The sequence below is a fragment of the Sylvia atricapilla genome, chromosome 6, assembly GCF_009819655.1.
Source record: "Sylvia atricapilla isolate bSylAtr1 chromosome 6, bSylAtr1.pri, whole genome shotgun sequence".
Lineage (NCBI taxonomy): Eukaryota > Metazoa > Chordata > Aves > Passeriformes > Sylviidae > Sylvia > Sylvia atricapilla.
Window position 1 is genome coordinate 18,894,692 of NC_089145.1, and position 21,816 is coordinate 18,916,507.

The 21,816-nt window shown below is 38.6% G+C and overlaps 2 protein-coding genes across 5 annotated transcripts in view; one reads left to right on the top strand and one right to left on the bottom strand.

Annotated features, from left to right (window-relative positions):
- Positions 1-603, bottom strand: part of APIP (APAF1 interacting protein) — a 529,312-nt gene extending 528,709 nt beyond the window's left edge. For 2 of the 3 annotated variants that reach the window (XR_010743805.1, XM_066321028.1), the window contains exon 1: positions 481-603. Coding sequence is in view for 2 of the 3 variants with exons in the window: in XM_066321028.1 (XP_066177125.1) it covers positions 481-585 (105 nt within the window). In the remaining variant the exon portion in view is untranslated. The other variant, XM_066321029.1, reaches the window with a different exon arrangement.
- A 15-nt stretch (positions 604-618) lies between these two features.
- PDHX (pyruvate dehydrogenase complex component X) overlaps positions 619-21,816 on the top strand; it is a 31,284-nt gene continuing 10,086 nt past the window's right edge. The window contains exons 1-5 of one of the 2 annotated variants that reach the window (XM_066321020.1): positions 619-737; positions 7,051-7,134; positions 11,716-11,816; positions 16,427-16,626; positions 17,880-17,978. In XM_066321020.1, the coding sequence (XP_066177117.1) occupies positions 713-737; positions 7,051-7,134; positions 11,716-11,816; positions 16,427-16,626; positions 17,880-17,978 (509 nt within the window). In that variant the 5' untranslated portion in view covers positions 619-712. Of the gene's footprint in view, positions 738-835; positions 1,008-7,050; positions 7,135-11,715; positions 11,817-16,426; positions 16,627-17,879; positions 17,979-21,816 lie in introns of those variants that run through there. The other variant, XM_066321019.1, reaches the window with a different exon arrangement.

A 21,816-nucleotide genomic window follows, 5' to 3' on the forward strand; every position in this document is an offset into this window, starting at 1 on the left:
GGAGCACAGAATAGTTAGGGTTGGAAGAGAGTTTTGGAGATAATCCAGCGCAATCCCCCTGCCAAGGCAGGGTCACCTAGGGTAGGTGACACAGGAAAGCCTCCAGCTGGGTTTGAAATGTTTCCAGAGTTCTTCACGGCTCTCTTGGGCGGCTTATTCCAGGGCTCTGCCAGCCTCAACGTAGAGAAGTTCATCCCCGTATTGAGGTGGAACTTGTGGTTTAGCTTACGAACATTGCTCCTGGAATGCTGGACACCGAGTCCACCTGGATCTTGCTGGCTGAATTTGCTCCTGGCGGCCAGGGCACACTGCCAGCTCATAGTCAACTTGCCATCCACCAACACTCCCAGGACCTCCCTACTAATCAGCCATTACGAAGCTGCTGCCTAACTGCCAGGGTTCAAGAACAGCCTCACCCCCGCGGTCGCGGGGGGCTCTCGGAGCGGTGGCGCGGCCCCGCCGCCCCCCGGCCCCCGTTACCTGCGCCGCGTCCCCGCCGGCGGCCGCCATAGCACGGCCAGCGCGGGGTCCTTGCTCGGGGCCTTCTTTGGGGGCCCGCGTGGCTGCCTGCGGAGCGCTGGGCATCTCCCGGCCGCGGGCACCGACCCGAGGGAACCGGCAGTGACTAGAGGAGACGCGGGTGCGCCCTGGGGACGAGCAGCCGGGCTGGGCGCGTGTGACCGCGTGGTTGCACTTGCCCGTTCCTGGGGTGATGGAGGCGGCCAATCCCACGGCAGGTGCAGCAGGAAGGGCAGGCGGGGCACGGAGGCTCGGTGAAGCCGAGCACACGCTGGGGGCGTGCCGGGTTATTTCTGCTCAGGCAGTCAGCGGGCAGCCCTTGCGCGGCCGGGGGGTGGGGAGCAAGATGGCGGCGTCCCTGTGGCTGAGCGGCGGCGGGGAGCGAGTGCTGCGGCTGCTGCGGGCCGGGCGCTCGGCGCTGGGCGCGGGGCTCTCCCTGCCCGCCCGGGCGGGATGGAGGCACCTGCACGGCACCTGGGAGCTGCTGGGTGAGTGGCGGCCGGGTGCCCTGCTCTAGGGGTGTCTGCGGGGAGCTGCGGTAGTTGCGGTGGGTTGACCCTGGCTGGATGTCGGGCCAAAGCCCCTCTACAGCTCCCCGCAACTGGGCAGGGGAGAGAAAATAGAGCTGAAGGTTCATGTATTGAGATAATGACAGGGAGAGACCACTGGTCGATTACTGTCATGGGCACAGCAGACTCGATTTAGGGATCTTAATGGAATTTATTGCCAATCAGAATCAGAGCAGGATAATGCACAGAGGGGAAAAAAACCCCAAACCACGTTTCCTTCACCCTGCTCTACGTCCTTCCTTCCAGCTGCGGAGGGAGACGGGAATGAGGGGTTCCGGTCAGTTCATCCCGTGTTGTTAATGCCGCAGCTCAGGGAGAGGAGTCGGGGTCTCTCCCCTGCTCCAGCGTGGGCTCCCTCCCACGGGAGAAGGCTCTCCATGACCTTCTGCAGCGCCAGTCCTTCCCGCGGGTTCCATGGTGTGGGAAGTGAGCGGGGAGAGCGGTGACAGCCTCTGCGCGGGGCTGTGCTTGGGCTGGGCTCTGCAGGCGCTCAAAGCACATCGGGGTGTGTACGGGCTCATAGGGGAAAACTCGGAGAGATGAGAGACTTCTTAAAGGTCTAGAAAGCAACAAATGGAAATGTAGAGAGGGACATTAATTAAGCCTTCAAATGTGAAAGTATTTTGTTGTGGGTAAGGAAAAAGTTGAAAACAGGAGTGTGTTTTTTAAGTAGAAGTATAGCTAAACAGTGAAAAAGAAAGTTTTTTATTTGGTTATTTTGATGTGTGTTTCGCAGTTCCACTACTTTTCTGTAATCTTACTCTCCTGGTAATGTTTCAAGTAACTGGAGAAGGGTGTGTGATGTATCTTTTATGTAATTATATTTGATTTTTTTAATGGAAAAACAGGGTTTATTAGTTGCATGCCTAGCATCCTTTCCTACATAGAAGTCAAGGTGTGCATGACAACACCTTTTTGAGATGTATTTTTCAGGGGTTTGTTGTTACACGGTTATCAGGCAGATCATTTGCCCTTCCATGTTTTTTTCTGTCTCTAAGAGATGTGGGACTTACCGATCCTGAAAAGAAATGTGATCTTTCCCTACTTGCTCTATGAGTTACAGCTTGTAAAACGTTTAAACAGTGATAAGGCGCATTTTTATGAGGTCCTGCTGTGATGCTGAGCATGAAATACCTGAACTCTTTGGGGTTTAAGAGCACTTACAAAAAAATGAGCTTTCATTAACCTTATAGAATAAAACTCAGTAGCAGTTCAGAGACAGTTTAATATCATATTTAGACCTCAACATTCCCTTCTTTCCAGCATTGGTTGCCTTTGCTGCTTTGCAGCATGAAAATCTTTTCTTTTGTAAAACCTGTTGTGGGTAATACGGCGAAGTCTATCCCTTTCTTGAAATAAATGTGATTTGTTTTAAAGTTTTATTAGAAAAAGTTTGCTTCTTTCTACATACAGTATGCAAATACAATATAATGCAGGATAAACTACTCCTAAATTTGTCTTATTTAGCTCCTTAAATAGCTTTTCTCTATAGTCCTCCCAGACAATCTATTGTGTTTTTTATGTTGAGAGTACTTAATATATATCTGGAATTAAATTACTAAATTTGGACATGCAAATGACTAAAATCTTTTAATTCCTTACAGTAAGGATCACACCTTTAACTCATTCAGGCTTTCCTCATGCAACCGTTCTAGTGTATTTACACCTTTTCAAGGTGGTGTATATTTTGGTGACAGCATTTTGCTTAACTTTATTGTTGCCTTGAAAATTAAAGGCAAGAAGTCTTAACTTTTCTGGCAAAATACAGCTCATTTGGACATAAAACTCATTCTTGGTTCCTAGTTTGACAATGTAAATATAAGTAATTTTTATTTTAGTGTTACTTTTATTTCTCTGCTTTTCTGTTTCTGAAAAAGCCACTTGTCAGTTTTTCATGTCATGTGAATTTTTTGTTTCTATCTTTGTCCTTGTTTGTGTTGTTGGTAGAGGAAAAGTTGTCTTGCATACTTAAAACAATTAATTCAGAATGGAATTCTAAGTTTGTTGGTCACAGAGAAAGGGGAAAAGGAGAAAATGGAAATAATAGAATGACCTCTTTATGTTAGAGGTCTGTCAATTTTTCTTTTTGTTGTTTTATAATCTTATCATTAGTGTTAAGTTGCAGTAAGTTTTTCAATTTTCTACTGGCTACAGAGTGTATGTAGGAAGTTATGAAGTATCTCTCTGGTGGGACAGGTTAAAAATGCACTAAATCCCTTCACGGAGAGGGAAAGCAGCAGAAATCTTCCCAGATTCAACTTGATGGTTAAAACATGTCACCAAGAATAAATTCTCTTCGATACACAGAGATACACTGTCATGAAAATAGCAGTGTCTTGTTCATGTCAAGTTTGTTTGGGTTCTTTTTAAATGTTCCTGCTTTTATATTCAGATAACTGATGTGTAATAACATATTTGCTGTTGATGGAAGTAAAAATCAGTGGATGGTGACTGAAAGTTTAGAAGTTTTACTTGCTTATGGTTCTAAATTCTAATATGCCAATGAGCTTTGACATTCTGTGCAAATTGCCAGAACTTTTTGCTGACCCACAATTGCAAAGTGACAGTGTTTACTTCCCAAGGTGCTTGTAAGGGCTCCATGTACAGTGCAATTAACAATTCCTTTTACTATCCCTTTTTTTTTAATTGAATGAGGGCAAATAACGTTTGGTGGAGGTAATTCTACACTGTAAGGTTGCTTTTCTTTAAGCCTGGTTTTTGTATGTGTGTGGTCATGAACTAAAAAGCAACTAAAACAGCTTTGAAAGGCTGTTGTGGCTGGTGTTCTTGTGTCTCTCAATTAAGAACAAGGCTCTTAATTGCAGCAGCACTGAACTTCTCTGGGGATAAGCATTAAATGTATGCACAAGGTCCTGTCTTCTACTTTGTATCCAGTTTTATTTAATTATTTGTCCATTTCATAGCTGCTTGCTGCTGGAATTCCTCTCTTAAGTTGTTGAAAGGACCAGATTGGATTGTATGTTTTGTGCTAGTTGCTCATAACATTGAAGGGAAAATGTTAACAGTGGCACAAATTTGTTGCTCAGTTTTGTATTTGTGCCAAAGTATGAAGCATGTTCTGGGAAATGGATCAAGTAGCTCTTTAGGGAAGAGAAATATGAACCACCATGTTTAAAAATTAATTTTTTCTTCATTAAAACTGTGGATTATTTTCACTTTTTGAAATGAGGTCTGCCCACTAATTCTCAATAATTCTAGATATTTGTGGGATATGACTTCAAAATAATGTTTTGCTTGTGAAAGTCAGACTTGTCAAGTTATACTAATGAAACTGAGAATGCTTTTTTGCATCCTATAATGTGTCATATAATGTATTATGTTTTCTACTTGCTGTTTTTGAGAAATTATTTTTGAGTCAATATGTATAGTATAAGACAATTGTTAACTCGTGCTTTAATTTGTCAATCATTTGTCTAATACTACAAGATTTTATTTGGTAAATGAACACAGATAAGCATTTGCATACATAACATAGTTAATTTTTCTGTATATTAGTCCTAGATGAGAAGTTGCAAGAAACTTTTTAAAGAAAGTGCATGGGGGTAATTCAGATGGGAATTGTGAGTGTTACAAAGAACATTGTCTGGATATATTTCTAAACATGACAGTCATGAGTAATATTAAACTGAAACTACCATGGAAAGACTCAGACAAAAAAAAAGTGTATTTGCTTATGCAGTCTTCTGCGAACATCAGCCATGCAATTGAGCTCGTTTCCACAAAACTCAAGTGTTTCGGGCAGCAAGATCCTGATTGTGTTGCTGTCTTGGGGGCTTTAGGGAATAACTAACTCACTTTCTGCTGTTAGTACATTTTAAAATGTCAGGATCATTGATGGCTGCTTAGATCATTAGAGGTTTACTACAATGTTTCCATTTCACATTTTAAAAAAAATATAGAGTGGTTTGGCTTGGAAGGGACCTTTAAAGGTCATGTAGTCCATTCCCCCTGCAATGAGCAGGGCCATCTTCAAATAGACCAGGTTGCTCAGAACCCCATCCAAGCTGACCTTGAATGCTTCCAATGATGAGGCATCCACCACCGCTCTGGGCAGCCTATTTCTGTTTCACCTTTGTCACTGTAAAAATCTTCCTTACACTCAGTCTAAATCCTCCCTCTTTCAATTCAAACCATTAGCCCTTGTTGCGTTGCTAGTGGCCCAGTTAAGAAGTCTGTCCCCGTCCCTCTGAAAAGCCACCTTTAGTAACTATTGAAGGACTGCAATAAGGTCTCCCTGGAACCTTCTCTTCTTGAGACTGGACAACCCCAACTCACTAGATGTTTCTTCATGCAAGAGGCGTTCCCTCCCTCATCATTGTTGTGGCTGTCCTCTGAACCCCCCTCTAACACATCCATGTCTTTCCTGTGCTGAGGCTTCAGGAGCTGGTTGCATTTTTCCACGTGAGATCTCACCAGAGCAGAATAGAGAGGCAGAATCACTTGCCTTGACCTGCTGGCCACACTGATTTTTATTTATCTCAGGCTATGTTTGCCTTCTGTTCTGTGAGCCACAAGCTGCCACATGACAGCTTTTCATCTGCCAGTACCTCTAAGAGACTTGTCACCAATGGCCATGGGGGCATTGACATGATGACCAAGTTCCCCAGGATCAAACCCATGCCTCATCCATGAAACAGTTCACCCAGCAAATCCTTATTTCATCAATTTACAGAGAACAGTGCTGGAAGTCCAGAGAGGTGACATCTATAGCCCTTCTTTGTTCTCTGGTGTAGTCATTCTATCATATAAAGCCACTTGGTCGGTCAGGCAGGACTTGCCCTCAGTGAAGCTGTCCTGAATCACCTCCCTGTCCTCCATGTACCTTAGTACTACTTTTGGGAAACAAAGGAGGCAAGGAAAAAAACTAGAAGACTATTGAGCTGAAAAGCAGATAATAAAGAAAGAACTGAAAAAATTACTAATTTCTAAGTGTCTCTTTTTAACTCTTTCTAACTACTCCAAGCAGTAAAACATCTGGGAGAAATGTGGTGGTGTTTCCTATTGAATGATAGCAATCCTTAATTCTGGGTGTGAGAGAAAGGGGAATATGAAGCAGAAATGAATTTTGCCATTGTATACAGTGCACCTTCTATGTGTCTATTTCTGTTCTGTAACTGAACACAAATTCAGACATAATAGTTCAAGAAAGAGCCTCAAAAATCAGCTACTGGAAAGCTGCTTTTACAAAACTGGTCTAAAAAGATGCTCTTTTTATTTTGCTTCATAACTATATTTAAAAGTTCAGAAAGGTAGTATCTCTCATATTAATGTCAGAATGCTCCTTTGATATAGAGGATCAGATGACAAGAGGTGTAATTTGCTCTGAAGCCAAGGACTATGCTGTATCCTGAGCTCTGCCCTCAGAAGAATCCCACTAACATGGCACACAGTTGCTTTTACACAGTGCTGCATCTGCATATGGGTTTACTGAGCCAAGATGAAATCATTGATAGTTGAAATCAAGCAATTTCTGCAAAGTAGATACAGTTTTCTAGTAAAAAGAAGAAATAAACATTAAAAAAGTTCATCAGTGAAAGGGGTAAATCATCAGTCTGGAATACTAGAATCACAAAGGCTTTATTAATTTAAAATACATGGTTTAATCTGGAAAAAATTCCACAGCCTGAGTCAAGGAGGAGAAGGATGACAGGAGAAAGGAGGATATAGTGCTTCTGGTGGATTTCAAGATGATCAACAAAACTTCAGGTCTAGGAATTCAGAGTTTGCGAATTTCAGTTTCTTTTCTAATATGCCTTTTTTCTTTGAGCTCTTTGGGGTACATGCTTGTAAGTAAGCTTAAAAAAAGAGCTTCATAATGAATCTTTTGTTCAATTATCTTTCAGATTCATGCACTTTTAGTTTCATTTGTGTTAAGCAGTTAACTGAGAAAAAAATTATACTGAAAGAATACTCAGTTGATAGCCATGTGCTTGTTTTGCAGGTACACCTGGTATCAAAGTTCTTATGCCTGCACTTTCTCCAACAATGGAAGAAGGAAACATTGTGAAATGGTTAAAAAAGGAAGGTAAGATAGCATTTGCTGTGGTCACATTTTCTGTAATTTTTCAGTATGTAAATCTGTTCTGTAAAAATAAGATAATTCTTCCTGGTTATAGATCAGTATTTTGAAACAAAGTGTTTTGTGTATGCATGCTGTCATAATGAACTATACCCGTTTTGAAATTTTTCATTCTTGAAACGTTTTTTGCTTAATTGTCTTCCAAAAGGTTATATTGATCATATTTTTGAAACATTTCCATTAGGCTGTTCCAGGGTGTGTGTGTGCTGTTTTGAATTTTCAGTGTTGTCATGCTGCTCAGTAGCTTTGGAAGTCTGAGGGCCACTGACTTTGGGGAGGGTCTCTCTTTCATTTTTCTGCTGTGGTATGGAATACCATGAAATATATGGTCTTTAATATCTTAATTATAGGCTACAGTTAAAACTGAGAGAAATGTAAATTACTTTCATTACTTTCGTAGTACCAAATGAGGAATTTTTTCCCTAAAAGACCCCAATCTGAAAACCAACCACTCATCCAAAAAAGCCTGAACTCTGTGCTCTGACTACTATGTGCTTCTGTTAAAATATTTTGGAGCAACTGGATAAAAACTCTGTCAAGTTTTGTCTTTACATAGGTTATATGTAAATGAAAAATGATCTGTAGAAGAGTCAGCAGTTCCTCCTCTGTCACGACACTTTTGTCCTGTTTACTCCTACCCTGTCCCTTCTCCAATTTAATATTAAACCTGAATTTTGACTGTAGTTTTGGATTCCACATAGCTTTTGTCCATTGGTATAGGATGTGTTGCAGGGTTTTGGATAGCACTAGGAATATATATCTTGTTCACAGGCATTTTTAGATTTCCTAAAGAGACAAATACATCTGCAGGAAAATATCTTAAAGCTTATTATCTTTGACAGACACAATTTGGGTAGCTAAATGTGTTCTGACAATTGTGCCTAGATAAGCCTTTTCCTTTGGCTTACCCTTTTAAGTGTTGATACAGCTTCCATTATTGTGTTACTGGAGTGCTTTGCTTTCCTACATTTTGGATTCATTTTGAGAGGTGGCTGGAAAGCAGCTACTTGCTCTGGTCATGGACTTGGCCTTTTGCTCATGAAACTTTCAATAAGAATTTCTGCAGAATTTACTGGGAGCAATTCTGAAGTTTGTCTATTAAAAATATTGCACTGTTGTTCTTGAAACTTCAGTTAATGAAGTCCAAGATGATGCAGAGAGGAAAGAATGATCCAAAGTCCTTTTTATATTTGTTGTCAATAATTGTAAAACATTAAATATCAACAGTAGCCTGCTTTACAGTAACTACAGAAAATTGCAGAGAGAGCATGGTAGGAATTGAAGTAGATTCCAGTTTGCTCCCTAATATGAATGAATCCACTTTCCTCATAAAAAAGTGTTAGAAAGTAAAAGTGATACAGTTTTTTTCTCAGTCTTTCCACTAGCCTTCCATCCTAACACAAAAGAAAAGAAAGCTTTATGCCTATTTTAATTAAATCAAAATCACATCTTAGTTGATGATTAGACTTTGAAAGAAAATTATTTTAGTATTTTGATTGTTGAATATTTTAGTATTTTGACTGTTTTCTGTTGAGAAAGAAGACCAAACCCAAATATAGTATTTTATTTTATTGGCCATATCTATGACCATAATTAGTTCTTGTCAATACTTTTGTTTCCTCTAAGAGTCTGGACAGTAAACATAAAGACAATATTTAAAAAAAGAGAAGATAAGTTTTTAATAAAATAGTGAAGTGATTTAATGCTTATACACCTCTCTGCAAGGGATGCTCTTAACTACTTAATTCTCTAGAGTGTTTGCCATGTAAAAGTAGTGTTATTGCTGAATATAAATGTTTCACAATCTAATGTCCAAGAAAATAAATATTTTTAAGCAGTTGACAGAAGCAAGCCACTTGCATATGAAATATTTTTGTCACTGTGTAACCAGAAGAGGTCAGTATAATACTATTTTGATAATCTTTCTGTTCTTTGTGTAAATATCAAATGTTTTCATTTTACCGTTTCACAGGATGGACAGATAATTTCATCACTGCAGAAGGGAAAGCACAGAATTTAATTGATAGCTTTACTTTTCCTTCTCATTGTTAATGCAGTTTCATGTTGATTCCTGTGGGTAATAAAGTCATTCTCACAAAGATAAAACTATGTTTCTAAAAACTTGCATTTATTATGTATGAATTTAATGTTGATGAAAGATGGTAGAATGACAGCCCAGGAGACCAAAATCCTCTTGTTAATGTGGGCAGAAAACAGAAGATACAACAGTGCTGGCAGCATCTACACGCAGTGTAACCTTTTGAGAGATCAGCTCCAGGGACTTCAGTATCTATGTTCAGTCAATTCTGGTTTTATTTGCAGCATTAAGAAATGCAGTTTGTATCTTGTAATTTGTATTCTTGTCTGTCAGTAATTGAACAGAGCACCAAGGCTATTGGATGCCAATTGGATGTCCTGGAAGGAAACTGCTTCAGTAGAGATCCTAACCACTCAGCATAGCCATGGGAGTTTAATCATTAGAACTAAAAACAAATGAAGAAACAAAAAAACCAAAAAACAAACAAAAGAACCTGAACTCCACCCAAAAATTGAGGGCGTTATATAAAATCTCAGAGAGCTCTGGTTGAGGCAAATACTGCTCTCTCAGTTTAAAGTGTAAGAGCCAAGATAGCCTTTGCAAAAGTGGTTTTTCCAATTTGAATTATTGGGAAAGCTGATTTGTAATTGACATCAAACTGAACATCAGTTAGGAGCGATCACAAGTGTTGCAATCTCTGAGGAAAATAACTATGGTCCTTTCTATTGCATTTGGGTACTGAAACACACACAGGACTTGGATTGCTGCAGTGAAGAGAATTCTGACAAATTCCTATACTGCGTTTATTCAATTGCCTTTCAAATTTGTGGTAACTTTATGGCTGCAGTAATGAAAGGAAAGAAAAAAATAGTGGAGAAGTAATGTCTGAAGACTTTTCTGTTGCCCTCCCTGTGCAAGACAAAGTTAATTTTCCATGAACAGCCTCAAGTAACCATGTTGAGATGTGACATGTGACAAACACATGGATGAAGGTATTTGCTTGGCTGGCCTACCCTGCTGGAAGTATTGCTCTCAGTCTCTGAGCACTGAGATTTCTTTTTAATGGTGCAGAATGCTTACAGTCTGATGGCAGATTAAGATACAGCATTAACCTCTTTACTGCTTGCCAGTCTTAACTCTGTAAATTACAGAATTTGCCCAACAATTTGATTTCTTAACAGCTGAGAAAGACTTGCCTAATGATCTGATATATGGCCTACTTGAATTAATGATCCAGTGAAATTAAAATACTTGTACAGACTTCCTCTTATAAACTCTTCATGCTCTAATTATCGCGAAGTGGAATGGGGCTGTTAGATTATTACATTAAAAAGATGAAGTATATTTCTCTACCAATTTCTGTAACAGGAACGTTTATGACTTATAAAACGATGCAGGTGACTGAGCTTTTGATGTTTTCATTCAACAAAAGTGACGTACACACCTAATTTTCCCTTTCTAATTCATGTAATCCTGAAAGAGGAAATGAATTTTTTTTAAATAGTGTTGTTTCTTACCTAAATGTAGGTGGTAACCTGCACTAGGTTTTAATTCTGCTACTTAAGCAGGGTGATATCAGTAGTTCAGCTAAATGCTTAGACAGGTAATGCTGTTGCAAGCATTTCTGGTAATGGGGAAATAGTAAAATTTTACTTTATATAAAATTATAGGCATGTTTTAGGCTTGTATGTGTTGTCTCTATAAGGAGAAAAAGCTGTATTCTGTTGGAAACCAAAACATTCAACTACCTCATAGCTTTTAACGTAACATTAGGTTTAATATTGGACATCTAGTCAGTATTGATTTGTTGAAATAATCCAGACATATAATACCTTTATCGTCTGCTAGCAGATACAGATATTCTTCAAAAGCAGAGGAAGAGTATGCTTCAGAATTAATCTCGGATTTGTGTAATGTTGCAAAAGCAATTTCTGGCACTTGCGCATATTTTTATTTCACGAAGTATGAATGAATGCTTAAAAATACCTTTCTGAAATATATAGGAAGTTAAGCAAGCTTGCAGCTATGCTTTCCCAAAGACATTGAAATTACAGAGATTTTTATTTGAATGTCTTTAACCATGTAGACACCAGTTACAGAACTATGATACCATTGTCCAAAGCAGTTTTAGATAGCTTGCTCTGACTGGTGGCTAGCAGTGAATATGGAAGGCTCAGTATTTTATTCATGGCAGTGCTACTGAGTGTGAGGTTCTGGAAATAAATTTCATTGTGCGTGTACTTCCTCTTGGGAAGCCTACTGTAAACATCAGTACCTGGAATGTGTCAGTGTTCTGCCACAGCAGTTTGTGTTTCTTGAATCTTGGTGTTTTTATTTGGGAAGGAAAGATACAATGTGATAAGTAATGATGGGGGATCGACTTTAAAGAATAGAAAATGACTATATTATATGGTGAATATCGATCTTCAACGGTTAAATCTGAAAGGAAGTTTAGGATAAGTATTCTTAAGTTCTGTTTTATTTTGCAGGTGACACAGTGAATGTTGGTGATGCTCTGTGTGAAATTGAAACGGACAAAGCAGTGGTTACCATGGAATCAAGTGAGGATGGCATATTGGCTAAAATACTGGTAGGAATCCTGCATTTCTCAGTAGGGTATTGTAACGTCAGACTGTTGTTTAGCATATTGCTTCAAAAACTAGATAGCTAAATTTCTGCTCAGCATTTTGAAAAACGCAGTTGCTTGCATTCCTGGGGAGAAATAATTGCTGTATTTGTGCCATGCATGTACCAGACTATTGGTACATGATTCTGTATACAGCTAATGGATTTTCACTTAACCTGGTTGTTTGGTTTGTTTTACACCTGGTGAATTATGTCCATGGCGAGTATTGTAGTTTATGACACCTCTTACTCTGAGTTACAGGAAAACAATTAACAATCAGTTGCAATATGGAATTTTGGCTGGTACTTTACCCAGGATGTGTTGCCTCTGTGCTGGATTGTCTTGTGCCAGTCATTCAGGGTAGAATGTTATACAAGATGGGCTGACGTAGAGAATAGTTCTTGGAGTTAATCATTTCCTCTATCAAAATTAGATTGATTAAGCTTAATATAAAGAGCAAGAACTGGGATGAGTTGGAAATTTTCTAAACCAGTCTCAGCTGGTGGTGTATTGCAGCTGTTTCTTCTCTCCCTCCACGGTAATTAAACAACAGGCTGAATTGGAAGGATTTGGAATAAAATAAATAAAAATATGAGAGATGTGTATTTTCAGTAAATATTGTGTCATTTGGTTAGGGAGGTCTCATCTGAGGACTATCTACCCATGTGGTATGGATCACATCATTATTCAAATTAGGCATACTGGTATTAATTGCAGTCCAGCTATTTAGGAAACAGCAGAATGAGCATGTGTACAAACTGGTTCCTGGAGCTGTGAGAAAATTCTACGCTATGTACAGTGGGGCATGTGTTTCTGCTGCTATTACAAAAGCTTTTTGGATTAGACTTCCTATCTCTGCTACAGTTGCATTTTCTTACATCAGCATGTATTTGTTCAGTTATCCTTTGTAAAAATAGAAAAGGGGGAGTAGTTTCCTGTGTGGCAGCATTTGAGAAGTGATGCTCTGGTTGGTATCTTCCTTTTTTGTATAAGCAAAGGCAACATCCTTTGCAAGAGTGAAAGTCTCGAGATAGAAGGCTGGGGTGGGGAGGAGAGGGGGTGTAAGATGGAACTCAGCTGTAAATGAACTCTGTCAGGGCTTACAAAAACTGTCATTAGTGTTCAATTTCTACAGGATAACTTGCATTTAAGCACTAGTGTATATAGACTAGAGTTTTTAAAATCTTTTTCTTTCTTTTAATTGCGTTGCTAAATTTGTGTTCAACCATGGAACAACACGTTTAATAGGTTTCACAGGATCTATTCTGCTGTGCCAGGATAAAGTCTCACATCAGAACCATTTTTTAATCTGTGTTTAGTCTCCATGTCGTTATTTAAACAATTGTTGGGCAATGCTGTCACTATTTTTAAATCTCTCTTCAGTTTTGAATGTTTCTGAAAATCAGCTTGCCCTTAACAACCTTGACAAAATATTGTGCAACCTATTCTGCATTTGCAGACACTGCTTTGTTAGATAATGTGAGGGGGAGATATGGGGATTCTCTCTGTCAAAAGTATTTAAGAATTAATCCTAGAGAGAGGTTTTTAAAAAATTGAAATTTGCTAAATTTCTTTAATAGTAATTAATGATGGCTACAAGTAATATTAGTGTTTCAGAAGCTGTGGGTTTTTTATTTCCTTTCTTGTATTTCAAATGCATTGCAAATTTCAAAATTTCACTGTGTGTATTGCTCTTGTGGCACGTTTTTTGATACATCAAAGCCAGACTTTCCAGCTGCATGATATCAGTGTCATGGAGCAGTGACATTCAGCCCTAGTTATATCCATATCATCCTGTAACAATCCAATGCCATGAGCTGAACCTGAGGAGATGCCAGCAGTTATAAAATAACTATTATATCTTTCAGAATAAGAGAAGAGAGAGGCAGCTTTATTGGAGTAATGTGGACAACTCATTATGCAAACCCATTTTTTAATGAATTCTTTTAATCCTTGGAATCTAGAAATGGTGGGCCTGAGAATTAGAGTACAGAATAGATTGGCTTTTATTCCAGTCTCCTAAAAAGTACAGAAAGAAACTGATGATTCAGAAACTAAAATAACAAGAAGAGCACTAAGATCAGAAATTTTCAGTTTGTTTTTTTTTTCTTTTTTTTTTTCCCTAGCTCAGGTGTGATCCTTGGTTTTTCTGCAGTATCTGGTGGATATTTCTGTGTTCAGTAGATGTTTGTGTAAGGCTCATTATAAAATGAGCTATGTCAGGTTTGTGGATGGGGTGATGATTACTTATTGAAAAGATTGTCCTTCCAAGGGCCACTCAGAAGTTTCACATGTGATGTAGTTGATGGGAATTGAAGAATGTTTTGTGCCTCTGAGCTAGCATCTTGCTGAATTTCACTCACTTCTTAAAAGAAATAATACAAAAATGGTGTGCTTTTTGATGCCAGCTACAATTCTGAACCGTCTTGACAGCGTTCAGTATGGAAAACTTAAGTCAAATGAGCTCACTGTCTGCTTAATGCTTTGGGTTTTGCATTTAAATATAGGAGGTTCGTTAGGTTAAATGAAATCAACTTCTGTAACCCTTCTTGGTTTTTCTTGACTGTATAATCTATGTATGGTTTAGGAAGAGCAGGCTAACAGTAAAATAGGATCTCATGCATATATATTTCTTTTCTATCTGAATAGGTCTTTTAATGATCACATCTGAGTCAGTGTAAAATGCGGTAGAAGATTAAGTAACTGAATGAAATATTAGAAGGGTTATTTCAGAATGATGATTATTCTTTCAGCAGAGTTGCTTCTGAAATTAACACTGATTTTAATTTTTTTTTTTTCTCTCTAAAATACTTTACAGTTCAATTTGGACAAAACAGATGATGAATGATTGTTTAAGAACTGTGATTAATTGTTCAGGAATAGACTTAGAGCAGGTACTGGATGTGCCGCTGCAGTGGGAGCTGCAGGTTGTGCCCGGGGTGGGGGACATGGTGGGAGCACCAGAAAAGGGGCCTTGATCTGGTGCTGACCCTTTGTACAGCAAAGGGCACAGGGACCTGTGGCACTGGCCAGGTGACCAGACACTGGGGCACAGCAGGAGTCAAGGGCTCAGCAGGAGTACCCCAGACTATTGGCAGCACAGACTGAGAGTATAAAAGCACAGGGATTCCTTTGTTTGTGGCCCTTCTCCAGAGGCCCAGCTCGAGCTGGCTTTGTGTTACTGGGCCACAATTAAAATTGCTTTAGGAATCCAGGTGTCTGAGATTCTGCTATGGGAAACCCAGGGTCAATCTGGCGACAAAGCATAAATTCTGTCCCCTTTTCTTCCCAGTGGAGGAAATAAATATTTACTTTAGTATATATTTGTTTGTGAATAAAGCACTATTCTGCAGTTGCAAAAGCCCCAAGGGAATTTTACTTCTCTGTTCACGTTATCTCTTAATTTTTCCTCCCTGTCATGGTCACCTGTGCCTTGTTGGTTTGTCAGCAAAACTAGGATATTTTTGACTCTTCCTGAGTTAAACCCAAGACATTTAAAGGTTCTATGGCGTAGAACCATAGAATCATATAATGGTTTGGGTTGTAAGGGCCCTTAAAAATCATCTTGTACCAGAGATGCCATTCACTAGTTTAGGCTGCACAGGGCCCCATCCAACCTGGCCCTGAATGTTTCCAGGAACAGGGCATCCACAATCCTTATGGACAACCTGCTCCAGTGCTTTACCACCACTGAGTAAAGCATTTCTTTCTAATCTAAACCTGCCCCCTTTGATTATAAAAACCATTGCCCCTTGTCCTGCCTGTATAAAAAGGCAGATATATGTCCCTCCCTCATATAAGACCCTCTTAAGTACTGGAAGGCTGCTATAATATCTCTCCAAAGCCTTCTCTTCTCCAGGCTGAGCAGTCGCAGCTCTCTGCCTGTCTTTGCAGAAGTGCTTCAGCCCTCTGTCATCTTTGTGGCCCTCCTCTGGACACACTCCTAACAGGTCTATGTCTTTTTGAGGACTCCAGACCTGGACACAGCACTCCAGGTGGGTTCTCACAGAAGTGGAGTAGAGGGGCAGAAATCATCTCCTTTGCCCTGCTGGCCATGCTCCTGCATTTGCCTTTCTGGGCTGCAAATCCACACTGGTGGTTTGTGTCCAGCCTCTCATCCCAGAACTCTAAAGTCCTTCTACTTATTTCAGCTCTTTCTACATCTGAGATTCTAGGGTTCATTGGGGTTTATGGAGAGTTTTTTTTTTTATTGTGAGTAATGAAAATGTAGCAGTGACTCAAAAATCCAGGAGATGAAAAGTTAATCAAAATTGTAACCATTTTTCTTTTTCTAGTCTTGTTCTGGGTTGTAAAGGCTGTGTGTATAAAAAGTTACTTTGATTTCTGAGTGCTAACTTTAGGTGTATGGGATTTGGGGCATAATTTAATGTTCCTCTCCTTATAATAGCAATTATAATTAATTTCAGTCCTGAAGTTTCTTATTAATAGTAGCAATAAAATGGGATGTATCTTTCTGATGAATTGTCATTAATATGCCTGAAACTTTGACGTCTACTGGTTTTAGTCATATGAAGGCAGACAGTGTGATATGTAACTTAATGTTCTTAATTTAGATGGAAGAAGGAAGCAAAAATGTTCGCTTGGGCTCACTAATTGGTCTGCTGGTAGAGGAAGGACAGGACTGGAAGCAAGTTGAAATACCAGCTGATACTGGTGATCCATCTTCTGTGGCTGCACCAGCACCTGCCTCAGCTCCTGCAGCTCCTTCAGTTTCAGCCCCTCCTAAACCACAACATCAACCTGGGAAATTGCAGTAAGTTTCTATGTTTGTTATGAGATGGAGCTCTTCATTAGATCAGTAGAACATTAGATCAGTAGAACTGAACCAAGAAATATTTTTTGACCCTTTTTTCCTAGTAATAGGCTGTTAGTTGGAGAGTGTTTTAGTATGAGTGAGGTGATAAACCTTGCAGGCCCAGACTATTTCTTTGCTCATAAGCCCAGTAAATCAATTCAAACAATATTAGAATTAAATATGCTTTTATTCTGCCTTCCAATTGAATTTTGAAGGATTCTAAGCTTCCAGAGGGAAAGAAGTTGTGATAATACAGGATGGACAATAGTGCTTATGCATCAGTTGCTAAGTGTACCTATGACTTGTTTTCTGTTTATTTGAGGAGAAAAAATAAACAAGGAAATAGCATGCTCCAAGCTCTTGCATTTTTGATATTAGAAAAAAATTATTCTAGTATTTTCATAACAGTGAAGAGCAAAAAACTTAAAACAGTCGGTTTATGTGCTCTTTGTTAATTTGGTTTGGATCTGTTGGTATTCTAAGCATTGCAAACATGTTGGAGGAGGGGTCAGCTCCAGAGCGTTAGTCAGGTAACAATAATCACTTGGTGTCCCAGGATATGTCCTGTTGCAGGTATCACTCCTTATTTGTGCTTAGCCCCCCCCAAACCTCATTACCTTTTCTATCTGGTTTGCTGTGTTCTAAATGCTGCCAGCATTTAGGCTTTTCTCATGCAAGCGGAAGACAACTGAGGTCATTGCCCAGGCATTACCTGTAGTAGGAGGATGATCCACAAAAGGATCCTTGAAAGGATTAGGTCGTTCATTTAATACCAAAGAACATCAGAAGTGCTGTTTCACTGCAACTGTTTGAGATGGATCAGCATGTTAGGAACCAAATGATCATTTTTGACATGGAGTTTTTTTTTGCAAGGGCTTAATGGACCATTCTTAAAATTCAATGAGGTGCAAATATGTCTCCTTTAGGAAATAATGAATAGGAGATTTTGTGGAAAAACTTGAAACCAAGTATTTATTATTTTATGAGTGTATTGTTGCTTTGTATCTAAGCATTCTAAAACATTTTCTCTGTGGCTGGCTTTTCTCCTCATTTTGGAAAGTAAATCATATGAAGATGCACTGGGTACTCAGTACCAATGTACTGTGCTTTCTAGTTGACCAGAGAGAAATGTAGTTTCCCGTGATGTGCATTAATGAAAGAAGTTAGCCTTACTATTTAAATAATTCCTTTTTTCCCCCTTGTTTATTCAGGGTTCGCTTAAGTCCTGCAGCTCGCAACATTTTGGAGACACATGGACTAGATCCAAGCAATGTTACACCTACTGGGCCTCGAGGAATCTTCACTAAAGAGTATGTAGATAATTTGGTAAACCTACAACTTTTGATACTAGAGCAACCTCTATTAGATTAAAGTTTGTTTATTAAAAAAGCCATGTCTTTGTTCTATTTTTTGGTATGGATGGGTTTAGTTAAATTTGAAAAACCTGTTGAGAAGATAGAGAGACTGGGTTAGGAAGTACTGGAAGAACCCCTAATTAGAAGAAGACCAAAACATGTATTTGTATTTTTAAAGTCCCATCTTACACCTGTGTAGTGCTGCTGTCACATTTCCTGCAGCTCAGCCTAATGGTGACTGTTGCCTCCTAAGCACCATTATTAGCTGCCACTGTGGATCTCAAGAATTTTACTTCTCAAGCTGCATACAGAGCCAAAATAAAATACCAATGGCCTATTTTCGTCAACTCCTTTTCTTCAAGGAGTACAGATATTTTTATTTTTTTTGCTGCAGTTCTGTTCTGAAATCTGTTAGGATTTCATTTTTTCCTATTTTATTAGGCTGGAGGAGGAATGAAGTGTGAGGATAAGAAATTGCAGAATTCTGTTTTTCTCCCATTTTTCTTTTTCCTCTCTATGATTTAAAGAATGTTTGTTTACAAAGCTGTGGTTTGTTGTGACCTAGTAGTTTTTTATACCTTTTTGAGTATTCCAGTGTAATGATTGGCACTCAAGCCTTTGAGTGAGAAAGTCAAGTATAAAAGATGTGGTAGATCCAGTGCATTTAGCCTCGAAATGATGCATTCTCTTCACATGAGTATGTATGTTACTGAAAGTGAGGATTTTGGCAGAAATAAATATTTTTGTTCTCAGTAAAATTATTCCTTTTGACAAATGCCGTTATTCAGTTACACAGACTTTGCTGGCTGCTGTTATTTTAGTTCCATTCAAAGATAACCAGGACCAGGTCAGTGGAACTTGGAACTGGACCCAGAAAAGTGGCAGTTTTTCAAAGCTTTATTATGACTTTGGCTAGTTGAGATGTAATAAGGAATTGGATAGATAGAATATGCTATGTAACAGCAAATCCTCAGAGAGAGTTCTTTCTTAATTATGTAAGTGTAATGGTAATTTATGGTGTGTAACAAGGCTATGGCAGGTGGAAACTCTCTAGGACTTTGAGCTAACAAATTAACATTTCCTAGTTGTCATGGAGATAGAGCAAAGATTTTTCTGTAGTTATGACTGTTATCTAGCAAAATAATTTCTTTTTAAAACTTTTCTTTTTCATACAGAAGATTTGACTATGAAATGTCAGTTTTAGATGATGAATGTCTGGGGTTTTCTAACCATTCTTTTGAAATGGGGTTAATCTTTCAGATGCCTACAGACTGCTATTATGTTCAGTTTGAAATGAAATGTGCAGATTTTTATAGAGAGCTGCTGCAGATATTCAGGGAAATACTTCCTTTGCTGCACTTACCAGATTACAAGAAAGAAAGAAAGGTAGCGAATTCTGTAAGCAAGGAAGATTCTTTCCCCTAACTTTCTATCTTTAGATTCAATTCATTGTAAAACTTGCAACAGTAGTTGGAACTTCTACTCTACTGGTGTTCTCTTTATTTTATTGATCTGTATACTTTGTTTATTTCTGTTCCTCTTATGTGTCTGTTCAAGGTTGAGTTAGTGTTGTCTTTCTCCTGCCTGTTTTGTTGTTGTTGGTTTTGTGTGTGATTTTTTTTTATCAAGTGGCAGGGTTTTTTTATTTGTTATTTCTGAGTAATATCCTCTTATATCACCTAATAGAATTTTCTTCAAAAATGCCCTAGAAAATTGGTGTGCCAGTACAAAGTAACTCACAAATTCTGTCAAAGATTGTACCATGTTTCTACTCATCAGCTCAGACACTATTTGGGAGGGCTGTATTAAAATTGATTGTTTCAGCTACTGCTGCCCTTTCCCATTCTATTTCATAGTGGTCTAGGGATTTATAAATGCAGCCATGAAAAGGCAGGTTACTGAGAACCGTGTTTTTCTGAGGCTGTGTTGCTCCCAGCTGTTGTTAAGTCAGTGTGTCTTGGAATCTCTGAGCTGCTCAGGCATTTTCAGCTTCCAAAGAACACATGGAGTGCTGTTTTTCTGAAGATTAAATCCACATGCATGTATTGAGAATGAATTGACCGTGGCATCTCTGCTGTGTGCAATATGTTAGCTGCCACGTGGGAGGAATGAGTTCCTTTTGTAATGACAGACAGTAAGTCTGATACCTGGGAGTTTTCCTCTGAATCTCTGCTAACCATTTGCCTTCTTCCAGGAAATCTGTGAATTGAGTAAACAGGGGTAAACATGTGAAAGGGGTAGATAAATCATAGGAAAGGGGTTGGGTATAATTTAATAACAGTCACTGCCACCACAGGAAGCTTGTATCAATGCATGCATCTCTTGTTGCACCGTTGGATCCTCAATTATTCTTAGGTGTCTGTGTAACCTGTCTGTATCAAGAAAAGTATATTTTGAACACAAAATACTCAGTTTACTTTCACCATTCTTTGGATTTTGGCTAACATGAAGTGAAAAGACAACACATTTCTGTAGTAATGGTAAACTGAATTGTAAAAGAGTTGCTAGAATCTGCATATTTCTAATCTGATGAGGCATATTTTTGTTTAATAAATGTTTACTAAACTCGCAAATCTTTTTTGCAAAGCAGGCTGCTCTTTCATGTTAGTTACCTCTCTTTCTCTGTTGCTGATCCATGTTGATAGAAGTTTATAGAGTTGTTGGAAAGATGTGACTAATGCTTCCTTTTCCAATTGTAATAAAATATCTATTTACCTACTTGTACATAAACCTGTTTAATTTTATTTGCTTTGATGCATCTTCTAACTCTACTTATGGTCAGGCTTGCAGTGTTGCAGCTATGACAGTCATAACTTTGCTGTACCTGTTTTACTTAACCAGTTAAATCATTTGGAATTGATGTGGGGATCTCTATTCATATGTATGTGTAACAAATATATGTGAACTTTGATTTTTATGTATGTGTCTTTTATACAGTACAAGTTAGTTTCAGAAAGTCTTGAGCGAATCTTTTAATCTAAAAATAAGCTCAATTTTGGCAATTAACACACATTTTCCAATTAACACACTAAAACCCACCAAAACCAGATGGTCTCTCCTATAACTGCCAAGTGAAAACTCTTAACAAAGTTTTGGTAGCTTCTAATATGTTAACCAAAAAACTTGCATTATGTCATGCAGTTACTTTTTATGTCTGAAATTGTCATAGTAGTGAATGATGGTCATTCTGACAAATCTAATTTTTTTTTCCCTTGTAGAGTAGTTGTGTCAAATAGTAAACACTTAATTTTAAAACAAATTTTGACTAGTATGTTAATTTGGGAAAACAAGTAATAACTTTTTATTAGAAAAGAATTTATCTTAAGCTCATTCACTTTTTTTCTTTCAATATCATTTGTTGTAGTATGTGTTGAAGGTAAGAATAAATTGAAACAAGTCAGCAATGGGAAAAGGAATTCTGTAGAGCTTTTCAATTTTCAATTCTTGTTTCTGGAGTGCTACCTTTTAGGAAGAACTAAGAATGTATAATGTCCTGAAATTTTGTTCTTTCTGTAAAAATTTAGTAACCAGCTCTTGGCTGTCACTCAAAAATAGTCTCTCAAGCAGTAATTACTGAAATTAGATAGCTTTGTTTAGTATTTATGCCTTGTGTTTTAAAACCTTTGTAGGGTTGTAAGGAGTCTGATTTATAACTTATTTTAATTTCCTCTGCCAATTTGTGGAATTGAACTTTCGTGTACGTGCTGTGTTTTCGTGAAGTGATAAAGATTTATCTAGGTTACATGGCACAGGCTTTTGTTAGCAGATCTGGAGAATACAGAGAGGAGATCTG